The sequence below is a fragment of the Alligator sinensis genome, unplaced genomic scaffold (genome assembly GCF_000455745.1).
Source record: "Alligator sinensis unplaced genomic scaffold, ASM45574v1 scaffold557_1, whole genome shotgun sequence".
Classification (NCBI taxonomy): domain Eukaryota; kingdom Metazoa; phylum Chordata; order Crocodylia; family Alligatoridae; genus Alligator; species Alligator sinensis.
The window spans coordinates 281,481-304,106 of NW_005842349.1; the positions used below are offsets into that span (position 1 = coordinate 281,481).

The window sequence follows — 22,626 nt, forward strand, 5'->3', positions numbered from 1 at the left end:
GTATTACAGTAGCCCCTTCCTTACCTCACAATGGGGTAGCTGGTCACAAAGTTCCGGACGTACCACTTGCTGATCATGTTGGGTGACTTACATCTCCAAGATGGCCTGAAATGCAGGCTCTTCCGGCTGAGCTTCCCAAAACTGGGTTCCACTAGCAATGGATTCCACGTCCCAAAGGGCTTCTTCCTCTTCACTCTCATATTCTGGGGCCTCTGCTCCTATTAGCCCTCTATGCCAGCCTCCATGGGACCAGTCGTCTTCCAGAATTTCATAGATTTCTGGCCATCTCAGCCTAGGATCATCTGGTAAGGTAGGTCTGAAGACATCCCTAGTGGCATTTCCCTAGTCACCCCTTTCACCGTCACCTGGACTTTCCACCTGGGGTATATACAGGCCTGCCCATGAAGGCAAAACATCTTAATTGGGTTAACTTCAGTACCTTCTTTTTGAGGAACCAGGTCATCCTTGATCAACGTCTGCTCGCACCCTGTGTCAAGAATGGCATGAACTGCTCACCTTGCCACCACTGGCACCACCGTGGGTTTATCTCATTGGATGGCTTCCTTCATACTGCCCATGCTCCAGTCCATCATCTCTACTGGTGGGAGTTCTTGTAGTATGGGATGGCTACTTTGGCTGTTTCTCTGCCCCTCCAGTTCTGGGGCCATGAGCCGCAGATTCATCATGCTCTCTCGTGCGAAGTGACCACTCTTCCCACAACGGAAATAAGTTGCTCCCGGCAGTGGGACCTGGCTGGGCATCTTATTCTCCCTATCCCCTCACCTCTCACTTGGTCTGGTGCTCACTGAGGCCCCCGGCCTGTCCCCCTTTTCCCAAGGAGTCTTATTCTGTCTACTATCAAAATCTTCTGCCAACTGCAGGGCCTCCTGCAATGCTTTGGGGCAATGTTGCTGCACCCACATTTGTGTATTCTCCTCCAAGTCCATGAGGAACTGGCCCAACAGGAAGGCATCCATGATCTCCTCCCAGGACGCCCGAGCCAGCTGGATCTGTCGTTCCTGGAGGTCTGCTAATTTCTGGAAGAGGACCCTTCCTCCTTCTTCTTTTGTGCATGGAACATCTGGCAGTAGTGTTCAGTAGTAATGTCCAGGTGGTATAAGATCTGCTCCTTTACATGGTCATAGTCTTGGGCTGCGAGGCATGACCACTCTCTACAGGCTGCCTGTGCAGGACCCACCAGCCACAAACACTCCAAGTTTCACAGCCCATCTGGATTTGTCCAGGCCTCCAGCCATCACAGCCCACTTGAAGCTTTCCAGGACTGCTTTGGGGTCATCATCAGCCATCATCTTCAGGATCCTCAAGTCCACCAGGTTCTGACTCATCAATTCCTGTTGCTTCATCATCTGCTCATCTAAGGCCATCCATCTATTTGCTGTTATTGCAAGATCTGTGTGACCAGATTCAGGGTCTACTGCATGGCCTCCATCCCCGCCATTGGCTCTGCCCAGGTTTCTATTGCCTGGCTCAGCCCTGTGGTATGTTCTTTATTTCTAGTCAATGCACCAAATTGTCACTGGTAGGTGTTGTAGGGTCTTTGCACCCTCTTTGTGGGTACCGTGCCCCCAGCGATGTCAGGGTGAGACCATGTCTCAGTGCCACATAGATGATTCAGGAGCTGCCCTTTCTCTCCTGCCATGTCTTTGATGTTGTTGTTGGGGAGGCAGTTCCCTGTTGGCAACCTGAGGGGGGTCTTATCCTTGGGGTGTCTTCATGGGGGTCCAAACCTTCCCTTTACCCCACCCTTACCACGTCCTCAGCCTGGGTAGACACTGCTCTGCAGAGGTCTCCAGTGCTGCCTGCCTTGGAAAGGATGGGCCTTTCTGGCCGTCAATCTTTGGGGACCCGCCCCTCATCTCTGGGTTGGTTTACCCTCTTTGGGAGAACTCAATTTGCCTTATCTGGGGCTAACGGTAACTTAAACTGAACATCTGGCTCATGCTGGTGGGGCTCCTGAGATTCCCTCTCTCAGGGCCGTTGATCCTTTGGGGATACTCGTCTGCTCCCTTTCCTCCTAGTAGACATGGGTATAGGCAATTGTCCTGTGCCCAGGCTCTACCTGTTCTGCTGGTGTCACCTCCTTGGGGCCCAGCTGACCTGTGATCCAGTCTTCCTGGTTCTTCTAGTCAGTGTCCCCTCCTTCCTCCTTCTAGGGGCTCATGATCCCCTGTGCTCTGCCTGCTGTGGGCCTGTGGGTGCCTGAAAGCTGGAGGAGGCATCCCCAACTACAGTGCCCAAGCCCCTGTTTGGAGTCTTGTGGCTCCCTGGCAGCATCCCATGTAGAGGTTGCCCCTCCATGGGGCTCCCTTGCTCCTGCTGGTCCCCAAGACTGCCTTTTTCCTCCCTGGTTGGGGTCCTCTGGCAGTTGCCCGGCTCCTTGCTGAGGCAGCTGGAGTTGGAGCCTGCTAGCTCCGCAGCCAGTGTTTCACAGCTGGTGTTCTGCTCCTGGCTTCCCAGCCCCTCCCCAGCTGTTTCCCCTGCTGCCTTTTGAGCAGCCCATGCTGCTCGGAAGCCATGCCCCCAGCCTTCACTGATACACAGGCTCAGGCAGCTGCAGAACTGCCAAGCCTACGCTTGCATTTCCTCCTGGCTGCTGCTTGTCCCAGCTCCTAAGGTAAGTGCGGGGGTGCATTGGTCAGGGGTCTGGGCCTCTTTGCGGGGGATTCCACCTCCCCTCTTACAGACAGCCATTGGAATTCAGGTCCATTTAGGGTCCCCGTGGGGGCTTGCAATACCTGTGGCCCCAGACTACCCAAAGGGCTAGACCCAGGACAGGCCAGCCCACTTAGACTGGGCTCATAGAAGGAGGCAAAACCTAAAGAGTCCTGACTGCCTCAGGAAAGACATCTGAGGTACACTACTGGACCAAAGTGAAGCATAAAGTAAGCAAGGACAACATCATTTAAGTTATATTAGTTTATGAATTTCCTTCCGTCCCGCATCCATCTGCCTAACAAACTAAGGTAGATGCCTAGTGAGAACAGGAGTCTACTTTGATCACCGACAGAACAGCCAAGTGGAAAGGGGTGGGGCATAGGGGAGGTGGAGCCCTACAGAAGACTCTTGGACATCGTGACCCGCACTGTCTCAATGAACCCTAGATTATTAAGTACCACCACTTGAAATCTTTTTCAGTTACACCAAGTCATGGTGGGTGAGATACAATAACAAGAGAATTAGACACCTGTTGAGCGTACAGTGCCTGGGCCTCAGCCTGGTGTGGCTGCTCAGTCTGGGTTCCTCTACAGATGTCTAAAGTAGAAAATTATGTGTTTTTCCATATTATAAATTTGAAGCAAACTGCCAAACCAAATGTAGTTGAAGGAGCCATAAGGAGCTGGAGGTACTACTTAACAAGAGGGGAATTCATTCCTTAAGATCCAGATGTGGGCAGGTATTGCCATGGCTGGATTTTTCCCTTCCATGCAGAAGGAGAGAGCCATCCATTACTGATACATCATTTTCCCTTTTTCTTGAACTCACAGAGAACCCACTTTGGGAACAAGAATGAGCATGTCAGGAGGGATATGGCCATCTTCCTTCTCCTGAGTATGTACTAGCAAACTTGCAGTAAAGTCAACAGAACTATGTTGATTTACAGTGGATAAGGATCTGGCCCATTATGGCTAGCTTTAAGTTTTTCAGTACAGTCCTGTATTAAATGTAGGCAATTTAGAACAAGGGGCCAAAGGCAAACAAAACATTTGGAGACTTTGATCAGTGGGAAAAAAATTATAAAAGTATCTTTTGAACTGAATCAAGCATGAGGCAAGAGACATAAATGGGTTTAAAATATAGGGAAGAAGGTTTTTAGTACTCTGTAATCCTGAACTCTACATGCCCATTCCTGAGCTAAAAAGGCAGATCATGCTTAGCTAGATAAAATATATATGAAATAATCTGAGCCATGACTATTTGAAGGACGTCATGGGAAAGGGAGCAGAGACATCAGGTTTCTCTCACCTCTTATCAGAACTCCACTTAAGTGTAAATTGGCACCAGTGGCGATGTGTAGGGGATGCACGGGGGTGCACATGCACCCCCTGAGAGCATTGGTGCACCCCTTGACATGCCATGCTCTCCGTTTAGGTGATGGGCAGGGGGGGCAGTCAGGAGTGCTGGTTCCCCCCTGTGAGCCCTGGCTGGGGAATTGGAGTGCCGTGGCCACTTTTGGGAGCACGATCGGCCATGGGGGTAACCCCCTGGTCAGCAAGATTGGCCATGGGGGGACCACACCCCCGTCAGTGAGATTGGCCCTCCCCTGGTTGCTGACTGGTGACTAAGGTGGCACCAGTCGCCCATGACTGGCACAATGGGAGGAGAAGTATGACCATCATTTGGGTTAGGCTAGGGAGTGGGGTGAGTGAGTAAGAGATGATGATTATAGTCTAAACTTTCCAGGACATATTTCTTATAAGGGGATCTGATGTAATTGCACACGATCCACTCATTAAACTGAACACATGCAGGATCCAATCACTTTTTATTAGTTTCTTTTTCTTAAAGTATGCCAGCCAGGATTAACATATTGGCCCAATTAATATGTACACGGCAGTGCTCTAAAGGGAATCCTCTATTAGCAGGCCTATAAACTAGACTTATAACTTCTGATTTATGTGATACTAATATAAATATGTGGATATGACAAGGCAAATCTACAGTTCTCTTTCCAATGAGTATGCTAACTCCAACCTTGTGAGTTTCAATCACAATTTCTGCACTTTTATGAATATTATGCAATTACATTTCTTATATTTGAGTGATAATCTGACATATATTCCTATAATTTCTTGTTTTGAAATCTAATTCCTATTTTTCAATTTTTTTAATACATTTTCTTGTGAAAATGTACTGTCATTGTGGCTATTTTGCCATCTTCCTTCCGGGCAACCTGGTATTGACATTGCAAAAAACAGCTAATGAAAACTTCTCTCTGTTGTAACTTGTCCTACTTCTGACAGCCTTGTAAACTGACACTTTCACATTTACCTCAGTGGGTTGGGCCTTTTGGAAACATTTTTTCATCGTCCCAGATTAGGAAATCCTAGAAAACAAATGTATCTTTGGAAAGGCTTGGGTATCATCGATATCACTCAGTTAAGTGACTTTTGAGATAAAATATTAATTTGATTTAAACAAACTCAGGAGCAATTCAAAGTCAAGTGAACCTGTCGATCAGGTGAGCACGAAAAGGCTGTAGTCAAGCTGCAAATAACAAGCATGGGAATACTTTATTCAGAGGTATGTGACCATTTCCTTCATAGTATATGAAGCTGTAGACAATACAGAAAAAAATGGTATTTGGATTTATTTCACAGGATTTTGTTTTAATTGAAAACTCTACTTCACTAAAAGTAAAACATTCAGTGTGTGGCCAAAGATACTATTTGTAATAATTAATAGAATGATTATATATGAGTTCTAGCGACTTCAGTGAGAAAGGTGTGAAGGGGTTTAGAAGCAAGGTGTAAACTAGTTTTGGGTAGAAGCATGTTAGATATTGGAAAGGTGTACTTCAGCTTGGGTTGAAACAAGCTAGTAAAAACTACTGCATTAATGAACAAATTTGGCTCTCAGGGCCAATATTTTTATCAGCAAGGTGATTTTTCTTTTCAATCCTAAATCCATGCATCTTCCTAGAGTCTAGCCTGGAAAATGGGTGCCTAGGTTTAAACAAGAACATTGCATTAAACATGCATCCACATAGTCTCTATTATTAAAGAGGAAAATCAGAATCTCTCCTTTGCTCCCTGTGCTATGATTATAACACACTGGTGTTTCGTCTTTAGGATGTATCAACATGCCTATGTATAATTCTTTAAAAAAATTATATTCGAACACTGAAAACCAATAAGGTTTTATTTTTAATTAAAGGGCTATAACAAATAAAATGAATATTTGATTTCATCATTATATGTAACTGAGTTCCATGTGCTCATGATCTAACTATCTGGTTAAACTGCATTCCATTGTAAAAGGAATTGTTGATGCCTGTCTAAACATCACAGAGTACTTTATGTAAACAAAGTGGCATAATGTCTTAAGATATTTAGTTAAAGTGAAGTGGTGAGGCATAGGGGTTTCACGGGGGTGCATGTACACCCCCTGAGAGTGCCGGTGCACCCCCTGGCTGGCTGTGCTCACCACTTAGGCAATGGGCAGGGGGGGTAGGTGGGAGCACCAGTGCCCCACCTGCAAGTGCCGGCCCATCACTGCAGCCACTCCTAGAAGCAGCTGGATCGCTGCAGCTGCTCCCAGAAGTAGCGAGATCGACTGCGGGGGAACCCCTCCCACCCACCAGTCTGCGTGACTGGTTGCAGGGGGGGCACACGCCCCTTCCTGACTAAGGTGGCACCAGTAGCCCATGTTAAGGTGATAAGATAATTTTGTCCCTATTTTTGCATACTTTTTAGATATTTTACCTTTCAGTGACCATTTTACCCATTTTTTTGAGGAAGTAATTTTCTTCAAAATGTATGGCTACATAACTGTATTAGCTGTAATTGCAATAACAAGTTATAACTGCTGGACAGTTTGGATCCTGTCAAATTTTTTTGGACACTGCAAACATGACTGGATGAATTTTCTTTGTCTTTTTTCTCCCTTTTCAGCTTTGACTTTCTTCTCTTTTATTAATATCATCTCAACTTCAGTGTGATTTCTGGGCATAAGTTAATGCAAGAAAAAGTTCCTGGCATGGGCTGAGGTGTATGCTTTGTGAAGAAAGAAACCACTTTACAAGAGCAGAGATGGACTAATTGTTAGACATTTTTATAAATCCCTTCCTTACAATTTTGAAAGAAAACTAACTAGTTCTTTGTGGTGTGTACCATATTACAGCACTACTTGCACCTCTGTCCTCTCTTCCATGTCTAAGTGCACCAATTGTGTACCAGGCCTTGTGCCCTTACCTTTCCTGGGGCAGAATTCCATACTTCTCTCACTGGTAGACTGGACCTTGAGCTGAAGTATCTTCTGTATCAGCTGTGCTTACCCAGAGGATCCAATGGGGTATGAGCAACAGCAGCTTTTTCCTCTGGGAATCTGTGACCAGTGGTGAATATTACTCTAAGCCAAAATAGTTTTTACTTCAGGAAGCAGTGTAAGAGGAAAATAAGTTTAAAGGAACTATCTTACCTAAATCTTACCTTTCCCTAACTCTTTTATATTGTCTATAGGCCATTTTGGGTTCCTGGAGTATACTAGAGTGTGCTTAACATTCAGACCTTTTATTTACTACTCCATTTACTATTACTTTATATTTTATGTAAGGTACTGCTGTTAGATTGTTTTGTGCCCTGCCCTTAGGCATGCACATATCCAGTTGCTCCCATGAACTTCAACTGGAATTGCATAGATGTAACTGAGACCAGAGATGAGCATTTTTCTGCTAGATAGTAAGAGGCCATTAAATGATCTGCATGATCCAGTCCTATAAAAGAAAATAGTTAGTTAAGATTCCATATGTGAATACACAGAACTCTGATCTACATAATTTCATTAGTCTACATTAACTTTCCTTTACACACTAAAAGGTTGGTTAAATCTTTTCTAGTTTTGTTAATAATCTTCCCTAGACCAAATCATCCAAAATAACATGATTTACAGATATGATGCCAAATTAATTATCTATAATGTTTAGACTGTTTATGTTTTAACTGGTAAAAAAAGATGATGGTTATTTTAGAAAAACTGGTAGTGAGAGAGTCCATTAACTACGGAGAGCCAAATCAAATCCAACCCAGGCCTTAAGAATCAAAATGCATTGAGATTCTGGTAATGGTTCAGTTGTTTGGGTGGAAAGAGCTTGAGCCCAATCCTTTCTCCGGCAGACAGATGGAGATTAATTCACGACTTAGTCTTGAAGAACACAAGAACGCCAAAGTGACATTAGTTGAACCACCAAGTAAAAGTGACTGCAGTTAGACAACCAACAGGGTCTTAAGATATTAAGATACCACCTCCCGCATTGAAGGAGACCCCCTACTCAGGACTTAGAAATGCTACTGGAGCAACATGAGGAAGGCTTGCAGAACCATTGGTCTAGGCTGTACCTGTTCTGTAAAACAGAAATAATCTATTCCTGTAGTCACTATTTTGGAATCTTTTGCCAACATTCATTTAAAAACTTACTACTAAAGGTCAAACCGATGGCCTGTCTCTAGATGCAAATATTGTGTTAGGCCTCTTTATCTAATACCTTAAAAGCCACTAGTAAGGAATGCCTCAAAATGTACACTTATTCATACACAGAGTAAACAAAATATATCTTTGATTTTTGGAACAAGTTTTAGAAACAAATTGAAATTAAGACTACTGCATCTTTGTTAATCTTAATGCAGAAGGAGCTGTCAGATCAGCAACCCAGGTGATTGGAGTTATCTATCCCAAGAACAGCAATACTGAAAATTTCTTCACAATGGGACACTTCAAATGCTGATGCAGAAACTCCTCTCCCAGATGTAAGACAGTACAGCTCTTGTGTCTTCTAAGTTCACGACTCTAAGTCTGCCTATTCATGTGCTTTGGGGTGGGGAGCATTTTAATTAAAATAGTTCCTGAACAGCTGTTCTAATTAAAACACCTCATCATCACATGTATTAAGCCCCCGCGCATTTAAAAATGGCTGTGGGATCCCATTCAACAAGATTTAGATAAAGTGCCCCTGTGGCCATTTTAAAGCATGCCAGGGACTTAAATACACGTGATGGTGAGGTAATACCGGAGTGTTCTATTAATTGAGTCTGCTCTGACATGTTCTACTAGAATGCAAATGAGCAGTATATAGACAGCCTAAGGCACTATAGCTGTTATCAGCACTGATTTTCCATTAATGAAGGAGAAGTTGCAACCTTAATATTAAGACTTTAGCACTTTTCCCACAAGTTTCATGCCATAAACACTGACCTCAGAATCAGCCTGTTGTCTTTTGCTGCATAATTTTTTAAGAGACTGCAAGTGAAGAGCTAGCAAACCAGACTGTAGAGCTAAAGGAACATCCCCTCCTCAAGGAATATCACTTTCTAGTATTATTTGTATTAGGTGGAGTACTCCCTGCTTTTTTGTATAAACAGACCCACAGCTGTAAATGACAAGGTCTTGGACAAAATGTAGAAAAGTCTGAACAAAATAAACTTTAATTTTATGCAGCAGCAGTAATCCAACTCTCAATCTTTCCTGTTATGCAACCTGTTCCCTCCTTGCTCTAGTCATACTAGCTAGAGACAGACATTCAAAAAGCCTGAGCCTGAATTGATTCAATCTTTGCAGGTTAGTCTAACCTGCCTAGTTTGAACCAGTTTGCAACTGTTCAGACATTCCCTCTGGACTGAAGAAATGCAGGCATATGCCTGTAGTGGCTCAGGCTAGAAGCTGGGGGGGGCACTAAAGCAACCTTCCCTTCCCTTCCACAGTGCTGAGGTGAAGGCATGTGTGGCCAGGCCCCAGCAGGACATTCTGACTAGGGAGGGGTGTAATCCCCAGATGGCCTGCACCATCCCAGACTTTTCCCCGCTTTCTGCTCAAGGGGCAGGAGTGTTGCTAGACCCCAGCCCCTGGCTAGCACTGCCGGTGCAGTGCATGCATCTGTTCATGATAATGAGCTTTTCAATCTCCCTCTCCCTGTTTCGTCATACTGTCTGCAGCAAACCTGACAGGCAAGGGAGCCAGCAGGGAGCTGATAACATGAACAAAACGAAAGCCTTTCTTAGTAGTTCAAGCTCTTCTTAAACAGCTTTTTTCAAGGAAGGAATGGAGGTACATTACCAGCTGACCTGTTGATTAGCTCCAAAAAGCCCTAAGTGGACACTGTTCTTCCTGCCTGTCTCAGTGAAATTGGATATACACACGCACAGACACCTCTCAGCATTAGCTACCATACCACATGTCTAGGGTTGAATCAGCTATTAGATAAAAGCACCAAAAAACCCTACTGAAATGCCTGATCTATACAGATGCTGCAGAGCCAGGTCTAAGTAATGTGCTACTGCTTCTGGTAAAGTGAGTTCTCCCCCACCCCCGCCTCACACACATCTGTCAGCACATAATTTTTTAGTATTTGGGACTGAGGAATTTTCATTTGAATCCTTTTTGATGGTAAAAAGCCCATTTTAAAAATCATTTTTTTCCAAGGGAATATTTAAATTTCCCCCTCAAATTTTCATTTTCTATCTGGAAAATCAAAAATGACAGCTTCCCAGAAGATGACTTGCCTGCATGGTTCTCCTCAATTTCACTTTCTACCTGCAAGATGGATAGCTGGAAGTTGAGCATCACAACTCTCAGGAGGTCACTGACATGTTAAAAAGAAATCATGATGGGATGTAATACACGATCCAAACAATTGTGCTTCCTACTATGTCACATGTGCATAGCAGGAGGCATGATTGTGGGATCTAGCATCAGATCCCATTATGCCATATTGCCAGTGTAGGAGGAGCCCAGGATTATGGCCCTAGGTTCCCCTTGCACCAATTAATCATATCTTAAGTGCAAGATGTGTCAAGGGCATTTGACTCCTCACTTGCTCCTACCAACTCTAGTTGTTGCAGAGACATAAATCTGTGGGCTACGAAGAGGAAGTAAAAATATTCAGTCCCACAGCCATGCAGGAACTGAGATGTGGGTGCAAATATCAGCATTCCAGATAATTCTTGTGATCAAAAAAATTAAGCCTAATTTATTCTTGCAGGAAATTGTGTTCTTTATCTCTTTGATCACCATTTCCTCCTCTTCCACAAATGCTGTCTTTTTAGGTTATCCTTAAAATAGTCACTCAATTTTGACTTCAACTGTGGTTGTGTTCAGAAAATGGACTGTGTAAAAATGGTACCTACTTGTTCAGCAAATATCCTGTATCTGTAATAAAGTATGCCTTCAAGTCCTTTTGTGGTCCTGAGTGCTTAGTTCAGAAATGAACTCATAGTGCTTTGTGGTTTGCTCCAATGAAGTCAGTAGGCTCTTTGCATGGTTGAAATGGTCTGTTATTGATTTCTTAGGTAAAAATATAGAAACAAATACCTAACCTAACAAAAGTAAAGCTACCAAGAAGAAGGAATTCAAATTGCTGAACTGCACTAGTAGCTTTCAGTTCTGCATACAGCACCATCCTCTGGGAAGAAATAGGAACAAGAAGTACCAAAGTTTATTACAGTATTGCCAAACCTAATGCTTTCCTCACCTGATTCATCTGAAGGTAATAGGGAATGTACATAGTTGCACTGTGATGCATCTCCTACCACCATCTGGTGGAATTTAACTATAATTGCAGCATCCATCTCATCTGAATTACTGTTTAGCCCAAGGCATCATCAAGTTAGATAGCTGTACTAGCCCTTGACTCTCAGAAATGTAACACTGAAGGTATGCAGCCTGGATGGCAGCAGAGACTGGCCAGGCTGCAACAGTGGTTGCTTATTGTATTACTGCACATCCACTTTATCTTTTTCCTTCTTTAGTTTCTCCCTTCTAGATGTGTAGACAATTACTACTGACTATTATGAGTAATAGATGACAAGTAAGATGAGAGAAGCCATTTTACCTAACCTGGCCTGATCTCATGGAATGTTATACATGTAACTAATCCTATAAAAGATGCTTAGTATTCTTCAGTATACCACCCCCAACCCCCCCCCCCCGAAAAAAAAAAAAAAAAAAGGGCATCAGGACAAATATTCTTGCATAGATGTACATATAAACACACATACTCTATTTTTAGTATTTATCTTTTAGTATTTTCTTCCTTCTTCTGGAAGAGTTAACAGTATTCATTTTCCAAAGTCCATGTGAATTTCATATTCTTCTAAGCTGTGCTCTGATACTGACATGCACATCTACATTAGTGAACAAATCCAGCTCCCATTGTAGCCCTCAGTCTTGACTCTTGTCTTTATAGGAACTAGTCTGGACAGTGTCTCTCTTTTTTTAATCCTATGTTCAATTCTAGCTACAGTAATGTAGAGGCATGAATGGCACGTACCCCCAGTGGCTGGAGGGGCACAGCTGCACCGGTGGTGGCGGGAGTATGGCAGCAGCGGGAGCCCAGCAGTGGTGAACGGGGAGCTCCCTCAGACTCTGCTGGCACTGTTGGAAGCGGGGGGGTGAGGGGGTGGTGGTGAGCGCTGATCATGGGTTGGCGACCACCTAGCAGTGGTCAGGGGCAATTATGGACTGCCCACAGACACCACCGGAGGTGCCAGCAGTGGGGTGGTGAACGATGACCACCTGCAGGCGCTGCTGACAGTGTCAGTGGTGCCTTTTTGCAGGGGGTGCACCACCACACGCAGAAGGTGCATGTGTACCAGTGTGCACCCCCTATGTATCGCCCCTGCATAGAGATGTCTCCATATCTGTGCTAGACTCACTTGTTTATCAGTTATATCTTAGCCTTCATTACCTTTCACAGGGGCTGATCCTGCCAGATGCTGAGTACTTCACAGGAGATACTAGTGCGCTTGTTTCCCATCTTCTTTAAAAGGAACTTACCTTATCTCAGGGGAAGGGCTTGATTCCTTGCAAAAATCGACCATATCATGTATGTATTTCATTAATATGTCCTTCCTTCTTTTCCCTAGCCCATTTGCCAGGCAGCTTATAATAATGACTTCAATGAAGTTCAGCTGCTGTTGCAAGAGGATAGCAATTATTTGAACATTCAGGACAGCTTTGGCGGAGACACACCCCTAATCTGTGCCTGCAAACAGGGACACAATAGAATAGTCAGTTATCTTTTGAAAAGAAACGCTGACATCAACCTCAAAAATAAGGTGAGTAACAAAAAAGTATTTTAAAAAAACAGCCTTGCGATATTTTCTTTATAATGATGAACTTTAGGAACAATATGTAGGGCGGAAAATCTTAGCAGTATTGCCAAAGTCAAAGGTTAAACACACATGTGCATCACATTCAAAACACCTGATGAAATTAGCCATAAAATCATGAGGTAATTAAAGTAAATTGAAGTTTTTGGCTTTATTTTGAATGTCCCTGCCACACCCCGTCCTGCCCCATCCTACCCCACCATATACCTGACAATTAGCATTGTCAATTTATAATGAGAAAGGTCACACCTGATATCAATAAATGTTGATCAACTCTGCCTACCCAGCCACACAGCAGCTCTGCACTCACCCAGGTCTGAATTTTATTATGTTCCTGAAGCTTTCTTTATATGTTCTTCACTGTACCCTCCCAAGCCTGAAAGAGAAAGGTCTAAGACATCATGTCTCTTACACCCATCTGGCCAACTTCTAACACTTCTCAGATGTCCCTGAGTGACAGTGGGGCAGACTAACCTCTTTTACACACACAAAAAAAATGCAGCCACCTTGAGCTGCTGGGTATTTTCTGCTCTTCTTTCTTCTGCAGTAGCCGTGGTTGATTCCTGGGGGGATAAAGGAAATGGAGAATGTAACCAACTAGAGTGAAGTCCAAAAACTAACACAAAGGTTGGAAGATTTTGCTTCTTTACAGCTCTAGCTCTAGCAGGGGTTAAAATACAGATTCACAGGGATAAGCAAGGGATTCTAAGGATCATCTAGAACAGGGGTAAGCAACGTTTTTTGGCCGGAGTGCTGAAAAAAACAATGTCTACCTTGGAAGGTGCCAGAGTGCCGATATGCCAGAGCCCAGAGCAGCTGTTTGCAGCCTCTTGGCTGCAGCCGGCCCACAGAGCCCGATTTGCTTGCAGCAGGGCTTGCAGCCTCCCAATCATCTGCTGGGAGCAGCCTGGGCTCCGTGACGGGCAGCAGCTGCTTAGAGCCTGGGCTGGCAGTGGCGTGCCAAGCAAAATGGCGTTGCATGCCAGGGGTTGCTGATCCCTGATCTAAACCAACCCCCCACAGAAGTTCAGGATTTGTTGTTCCTATACCCAGAGGCAACCTGAGCAGGGTGCAGGGCCCAGGGGCAAATCAGCCTGTGTGGGGCCCTGCCCCCGGGTGCAAAGAAGCTGGCGGTGGATTTGGGGCTGGGGGGGAGGGGTGCCGAGTGGCTGGAGGCAGTGTATTTGGCAGCTGGGGGGTGGAGAGGGTGCCGAGCGGCCAGATGTGAAGCCAGCGGCAGTGCGGCCTGGCTCCACGGAGCCCACAAAGCATGGGGCCTGGGGTGGTCACCCTGATTCAAGGCCCCCTAGGGATGGCCCTGCCTGTACCATCCCATTCAGCCTCCACAACTGCCCTAGGCCACCTGTGTCATTGTCTAATTGCTGGCAACTCCATGTTTGCTTCCTAACATACTTTCCTCAGTACTATATTTAAGGTTCTCACATGCTATTTCACTGTGTACTGTGCACTCCTAGAAAAATATTTACCATTTTATTTTCTCATTTCCAAGTGTGCTTCTCTGGCCAATGTTAGATGTGCCTCAGATGTATGGAGCCCATTCATTTGACTCCACCATTCTGCCTTTTGCTATAAAGATATGCAGTTTACATTGAATTAACTTTGAAAAGGAGAATCCCTCGCAGTATTCATAGATTTCATAGACATTAAGGGCCGGAAGGTACCTCATGAGATCATCAAGTCCAGCCCCCCTGCTGAAGGCAGGAAATTGCAAATTAAGAACTTTTCCTGAATTGTTAGGAATCAGCAAGAGAGTCAGGCTGGTAGGAGCACTTACAGAAGCAGTTAAAACTGAAATTGCTGCACTGGTGAGGGGAGAGAGTAACAGTTAGTCCAATAAAGGCTCCGGACGCAGAACTGTGCAGAGACCTTCCACTGGGGGATATGCCATCTCCGCCTACCCTGTAGTCATGTAACCTTGGGGAAAGAAATCACAGTGAGGACCCAAAACTTCCAATTGGTAGAAAGAGCTGGAACACTAATGATATCAGATCATTTCCTAGCTTTGATTAAAATTTTTCTGCTCTCTGGTAATTGGTTGTTTGTTTCAACCCCTCCTGCCTCCTCCTTTACAGTCCTTTCACCTCAGCTTCACTCCACATTTACCCTTTGTTTGTCCCTTCTCCCTGCCCCTTCTCTTTATTCTTCTTTCTTTTTATCTGCTTCAATTTAGCTCATACCCTCCAAACTGTCTCCTTTCCAGCAAGGTGTAGAATTTAACATGGCATTTACTGCCATCGTATTGTTTATTGGTTAATAGTATCCATTCTTCCCACCCTATGTCTGCCCTTACCCTTTAAAAAAAAGTTTTAGGGCAGGCAGTTTGGGCATTTTACATGGTTTAACGCTCGTTGCATGATCCCTAGTCACTACTGCAGGTACCACAACTATTGTTAACTGTGGTTACAAGCAAGAGGTCCCATCACTGCAACTGAAAGTCACATAACAGCCTCATAGCCTGACCTGGGGTGTGGAGAAGGCTTTCCCTTTGGCACTCTACCTGAATAGAATGGATTTCATCCATGGCCTAGAGATTTGTGGGAGTCCAGGGTTACAGCTGAACATTTGGAGCTGCTGACTGAGCATTTGCGGAAGTGGGCCATTTCACCCACCAGAAGTATTTCACCAGCATAGTGTAAAATACATGAATGCAGTTAGTACTCTGATGGTGGGACCATGAAAGACATGCAAGGGTCTGCTGTAGCCTCCAAGCTGATAGATCTGCCCTTAGGCTCTGTCTACACTCCCTTGTAAGCAAGATGGGGCATATCACTGGTGAATCAGTGCTTCATACTCGATAACCCTGCCATGATCACCCTGGCCATAAGTATTTATAGAAGAACTGGGCTCAGACTTTCACATGTTGTGTGTTGAGGGCTGCACTGAGTTGTATATTCTACAAACCTATGGGCCTGGGTGCTCATGAAGGGGTCATAAGTGAGCAGGGTATACCCAGTTTCACTCAGGAGGAGGCACAGATATACCCTCAAGGTATTAATACTTTGGAGATCCAGAGGTGCTAATTTCAGCACCTATTTACTATTCAGCTAGAGTTTTTGCTACACTTACCTAGCATACAGAACAGTGAATGATTTAGGTTGTAGAAATGACCAAAAGAGTCTAATGACAAAGATCCAAAGGCTCTAACACATTAAAATGGTGTTGTAGGGACCAGTATTACTATCCTGGCCCCAGACTAGAACAATCGCTACATGGAAAGTAAACTGAATCCCAGTTTATCTGAATCACAAGTCAAAAAAGGGTTCCCCCTATCATGCTCCACACACATGAAGAGCCGTTACCACGGCTTTGGGCAACTAAATATATTTCATTCTGAATTAAGCAAACTGCATGAATCTGTTTCAATATGAATAGAAGGAAAATGTTCCAAACAGATGACCAGTCAGGAAATATATGAAATATACAAAATGAATTACTTTGTACCTGATCCTGAAAAAAGGTTTCTTTTCTCTTTAGAAACAGCGTACTTGCTTACATTATGCTGTGAAAAAACGATTTAATTTCCTTGACTACCTGCTCATCATCATCCTAATGCCTGTTTTACTCATTGGATATCTCCTCATGGTAAGAACAGCTTAAAACTAGAAACAAGCCTGTATACTAACCTTTCCAACTATAAATATAACAAATACAACCATCTTAGTTCAGGTGGGACATTCTTCTTTTGGTTCAAGGCTATGAACATAAACAAAACAAATATGGGTTGCTATTTTCAAAGTAAGGACTGAGTAAAAAATATGAAATGAATAAGGCCCTTTTGATTTGTCTCTACCTGAGTATAACTGATCCAAGTTTAAGGTAGCAAAGTTGCACCATTAACTGCATGAAGAAGGCCTTTGAATAGAACTATCTGAGCCAGCTCAGATCTAGCTAGCAGAGTCGTACATGAATTAACTTTCCAACCAGTGTTGAATTCTTCTTCATGTGTTAAACAGGTGTCAAAGAGTAAGCAGAATGAAAACCTAATCAAGATGTTACTCAAAGCTGATGTAGATGTTAATGCTACAGATTATGTAAGTGATTTTATACAAATATAGAGGTCATTAATGTGGTGTATGTGACTTTAATTTACTTAGATTAGGATAGCAAAGCTTCAGAAGCTGCTAGAAATAAAGTCATATTTATCATATAAGATGAACCAGTGAACGGTTGTTTTGACATATCTAACTTATCTGGCAAAGTAATTGAGTATTGTCTCTGATTGAAATCTGGCAATGTACAGAAAATGTTTTTCCCCATTGTCAGTTCATCTCATCTGTTGTTCAACTTAATTATAAAATCATAAGGTTGGAAGGGATGTCAAGGCTGAATCTCCTGCATGAATGTGGGAATTCTATTCCTAAATCATCCATGACCAAACTTTATCCAAATGCTTTATGAAAACTGCAGATGAAGGAAGTACTACAACTTCCCTGGGCAGTCTGTTTCATTTCATCACTGTTCTAACAGCAAGGAAATCCTTCCCAATATCTAATCTGAATCTACTTTGCTGCAATTTGAAATACTTCCTTTAAGTCCTTCTTTCTGCTAGAAGGGAAAGGAATTGTCCTCCTCCTTTTTATGGCAGCCTTTCAACTATGTGAAAGCTGATATCATATCCTTCCCCCCACCCCTCTCTTAATCTCCTTTTCTGCAGTCTAAACATACCTAGTTAACTCAATCTTTCCATGCATGGCTTGTCTTTCAATCTGTCTCCTTTTATGTCATCAGTCTCTGCTCTCTCTCCAACTTCTCCACAGCCTTATTAAAAAGAAGAGCCCAGAACTACACACAGTACTCTAGATGAGGCCAAACCAGCACCAAGCAGAATGGCACTAACACTTCTTGTTCCATTGATGCAACCCAAAATTGCATTTGCTTTTTTGCAATTGTGTCACGTTGCTGATTCATGTTGAGTCTGTGATCCATTAAAACCCATGAGATGATTCTCAGTAATACTGCCATGCAGTCAGTTATCTTCTATTCTGTATTTGTGCTTTTGATTACTCTGCAGTAGATGTGGCATGTTCATTTGTCCACACTGAGTTTAATTCTGCTATCTCTAGCCAGCTTTCCAAGCTATCAAGATCCTTCTGAATTCTTCTCCTATCCTTCAGTGTGTTAGCAGTCTTTCCTTGGATTATTTTTCTTGCTTCAATAACAATCAGAATTTTTGATATGCACCTCTTGTTCTGGAGTGTTATATATGGTGAGGTGCTTTTAAAAAAATTACTGCTGTGTCTTAAGCAGGTTCTGCATAACAGTGAGGAGTGAAGCCTGGGGTTGTAGGTTTATATTTTGTGGGTTAGAGCAACAAACAATCCAAACAGTCTTGTCTTCCCTTCACAGTAAGTACCTTTTCCCCTACATCACACATATTTAAGTATCTTTTTTCCCCTCCCAAGATGTACATAAAACAGGTTCCTGCCCATAGTACCATTAAGGGTTGGATTGGTAAAGCCATAGATCAGTGCACAGATCAGGGCTGTCAAACTCACACTGTGTCTCTGGCCAGATCCATACCACAGGGCTCCTTACAGACCAGATATAGTCTGGGGCATGAGGTACTGGTGGCAGTAACTACTAGTGGCATAACTAGGACAACAACCCTAGGCACCAACTTGAGGGAGGGGCATAAAAGAAAGGGCTGCCACTAGCAGCTGCATGTTCATACTGGAGCCATGGCTGCAACTGTAAGTCACCACAGTCCCTGTTTCCCAAGTGCCTGTCTGCATCATTTTGTCATTGGCAGTCACCACCAACATGGCAGTGGGGCAAGGGGCTGCAGGCCCCTTGCCATAGTGATGGGAGTGCATGTGGTGGCAGGCCAAGCAGCTGCAGGGCAAGCATAGTCTATCTTGGTACAGCCTTCACTCACCCCCTGTTGCTGATTTGCAAGTCCACCAGGGCCATAGGACCCTGGATGCTGTAGCAGACCAGGCCCATTATTAGCCACATTCCAAAATCCCTGGTCCACCTATAGCTTGATGGGCTGGACAGAGTGGCTCCATGGGCCAGATCCAGCCTAGGGACTATATGTTTAACCAGGGGCAGATCCAGGGGGGCTGCAATGGTGCAGTTGCGCCCCTCCCCCTTCCCCCCATCTTTGATTCCTGTGCCACCCAAACTTTAAAACCAACTGATTGGGAGGGGCAGTGGCCTTTCTATTCAGGCAGTGCTGAGAGAGTCAATTAACTTCACGACTCATTATCTACTCCCTGATTCCTGCTACTGTCTCTCCACTCTATAAGTGTTAATGATCCATTCTCATTTTAAGGGTCTCCATGTTCCACTAATTAAACTATCCTTTCCTCTGCTAATTTTGCTGTTTGCTAGTCATTCCTGGTAATGTGTCTCTTCAGTTCCACAGTCCTGCAGATTGTTTAAACTAGAAATATTAACTCAGGTGAATTAATATTAACTCAGATGCAGAAATGACTGACAGTGAAGTATTGGGTGCATTCTCTAGATACCCACTCTGAATAAGTACATTTAACTATAATAACTACGGGACTAATGCCACTATATCTTTGGACTATTTTGACCACTTTTTGCCTAGTTTGTTGTGTTTTTTAAGCTTAAAATATTATCTAGAAAATTAATGCACATTGCAAAGAAGTTATATTTGTTTTCACTTTGATCTTAGACTGAATCATACAGTACTAGACCCCTGGTATATTATTAAAGCTTCTAGTTTCTCTTTAACTGGGAAAAAAATGTGTGTTGTGTTATATGTGATGATGTGTCACACCATCTGCATCCCTCATTTCAAAATCCTAGAACCACCCATGTGTTTGACACCTCTAGTGTAGGTCTATTTTTCCATGCAGAGAATGATACAAGAAACATATATGTGGATTCTGCTTCCTTTCAGTCTGGTAGCACTGCCCTTCACTATGCCTGTGAAATGAAAAATCAGTCACTTGTTCCCTTACTACTTGAAGCCCATGCAGACCCTTCAATAAAGAATCAGGTAAGCAGAAGAAGCTGATAGTAGCTATGACTGGTTCCCTGCTGACCTTCTGTAAACAGGAGAGTAAGCAGAGGAGACTGCAGAGTACACTGTTTTCTAGGAACAGATTTACTTGTTGTGGAGGACAAAATAAATTTGCCCCATGGCCTTCTCTAGGGGAGAACAGTTTAAGCCCCAAATAAGGCAAATGCAGGCTGCCCAGGGAACACACTGAATCAATTTATCTAACTGTCTTGGCCAAGCCCCTTCCCAAACTAGCACTCACTTCCCATTTCTGGAGTAAGAGGCCACCTGCCGGGGTCCTGGTAACATTTCTCCTTTCATTAGGCATTGTTTCCTCTCAATCACTGCATGTCAGCCAAGAGGAACAATCAAATGTATTTCAGTAAGAGTTCAAAGGGCCCAGACTCACTGAGTTCAGTGGGAGCAGGATAAGACCAAATTCATTATGGCAGTCCAGTAGGTGCTTGCTGTGGATCCAACAATAAAATCCATTTAGAGGACTTTGAATCTATCTGATTTCTCCTTTGAAGCCTGTGGCCAAGTGCCTGCTTTCATGAGCATTATATCATGGTGCATTTTGTTGATATCTTTCAGGATGGAGAGACACCACTGGATATAGCAAGAAGGTTAAAGTTCACCAACATTGAGTGCATGTTAAAGAAGGCATCTTAGCCTTGAATAGGATGGTATCAAGGTTGTTAGGCATTCAAAAATTACTTATTTTGGCAGTCCTTATTATGCCATACCAAGCCTGCAAAGCAGGATGTTTTAAGATAATGATGTTTATCGGAGACATGTATTATATCTATTGGTTGCAGTCAAGTACACATGTGGCTGTGTGTTTTGCCATGTCTAGAAGGAGTTAGCTTATTTTCATTCCATTTCGACAGAAAAGTGAATTTACCCCAATGTTTATTGCTTTATTTATACTATCATGGAATTAAAAAAGGTATCTATGTTCATTTTTTGAAATGTAATGTCTGTAGATGTCATTATTCACATTATATTTCAAAATAAAAGTATATTTGAAAGTTATATTTCAGAGCATTTGATTTTTAACATTTTACCAAATATAATTAACCAAAAACCAGCTGCCATGGGAGGTAACAAATACAGAATGTTTTCAGCTTTTCACTTGAAATTGTTAATGGTTAATGATGGACCTTTGGGGCCTGATTCCACATGGAGTTCTTGGGGAATTTTCATTCTCACACCTTTTGTTTTCTTGTTTATCTGTTGTTTGGTTTGAGTGAAGGTAAAACAGACAAACCAAAATCAAATCCTTCCAAACTAATCAATAAAGAGCCAGACTCTTCCCTGGGTTATACTTGGTGCAGAAGTAGAGATCTTGAGGAGCTGGTTATAGCTCCTCAGTTCTTAGGACCAGGTCAGTGCCACCAATAATGCTTACAGCTATTACAGGGGATTTCCAAATTGACCATTGGCAAAGGGCCCCTACAATGATGGAAGATTGCTGTAGAAAAGCAGAATTCTTTCATATCCCTCCATTTCCTGACATACCCATCTATCTGTAGGAGGTGGAGGGACTGACTTCCGCATGGATAAACTAAAATACATTTTACATCTAAAAGAGGATTTTGGGCTGCATTATGGCCCATTTACTACTGCTCATCAATGCAGAGAAAGTGAACCTGTAAGTGAATTCTAAATCAAAGGCTCTATCCTATCCTATTTAAGTCAATGGCAAAGATCCCATTGGGCTTCTATGTGTCTGAGGATCAGACCAGAAACATTTATATCATGTGCTTGGTTTGTTTGATATTCACTTCAGAGAAAGTCTTGAAAAATGAGGTGGGAGTGAGAAAGCAAAACAGGAATTAGAGCTGCCATTCTTGGAGAGCAGAATGGAGGATGTGACACAAGACAAAAACTAAAGAATATATGATAGGCAAGCCTAGCCATCCTGATTTTAGACTGGCCCTAAATTAGAGACACCAACAGATCAATGTATGATTCTATATTTATTAGTCTTAAACTGCTGATAGTAATAGGGTATGGGAAGTACAAGCAAAGCATTTCTATGAATATGCATCCATTATTCATTAAATTCCTTGATTTAGTGATAAAATAACAACAACAATAGTAATAAAATTTCCACATAATGTTAAATCAACAGGACATATTTAAGAGAGCAGTCCTGTAGATGATCACAGTTAATTTTATTTAGTGTCATAAACCCACTGAAAGAACCGCAAATGTCAATAGAAAATAAGAAAATAAAAACATTACAGAGGAGGACTGAAAAAGGAGCCAAGTACCTCACTTACAGATGAGCACCAAAGCTTACCTAAAGGTATGGTGCTGATTACAGGAAGACACATAAGGTGGTTCCGTTAAGCTCAAATGCTGGACTGTGTAGTTAGTGCAGGATGCTGAATATTTGTATATTACAGACGCTTGTCAAATTAAGTTGTTTGATTTTTTAGTTCAACTTTTACAACAATGTGGACTGGATGTAAAAAATAATACATATTTGGAAAGCTAAAATAAGCCTTTCAATATGCCTTAGTAGTATTTAACATTTAGGTAGGTCTATTCATCTTCAAAGTGTTTCACAAATGTTAGCTATATTCCCATGTTAGCTATATTCCCCATGAGGCAGATAATTTATTATTCCCATTTTGCAAACAGGAAGCTTGAGGAAGATAGGTAGAAAGTACGGCTGTGCCAACTGTTTCATTTGGAAGCTGCTTTGATGTGTTTTGAGCTCAAAACAGTGAAATTGAAATGAAACAAAAAGCATCGAAACAGCTTCAAAATGAAATGAGGGCA

General features: G+C 43.0%; 1 protein-coding gene across 2 annotated transcripts; it reads left to right on the plus strand.

Moving 5' to 3' along the window:
* The first annotated feature begins 5,065 nt into the window (after window positions 1-5,065).
* ANKRD22 (ankyrin repeat domain 22) lies at window positions 5,066-20,859 on the plus strand. 2 transcript variants are annotated; one of them, XM_006028993.1, is made up of 6 exons: window positions 5,066-5,262; window positions 12,594-12,785; window positions 16,335-16,442; window positions 16,814-16,891; window positions 19,732-19,830; window positions 20,428-20,859. In XM_006028993.1, exons 1-6 carry the CDS (start codon window positions 5,242-5,244, stop codon window positions 20,503-20,505), a joined length of 576 nt encoding a protein of 191 aa, XP_006029055.1. In that variant the 5' UTR covers window positions 5,066-5,241; the 3' UTR covers window positions 20,506-20,859. The 2 variants fall into 2 exon arrangements, with proteins under 2 accessions (XP_006029055.1, XP_006029056.1); XM_006028994.1 differs by lacking the exon at window positions 19,732-19,830.
* The last annotated feature ends 1,767 nt before the right edge of the window (window positions 20,860-22,626 follow it).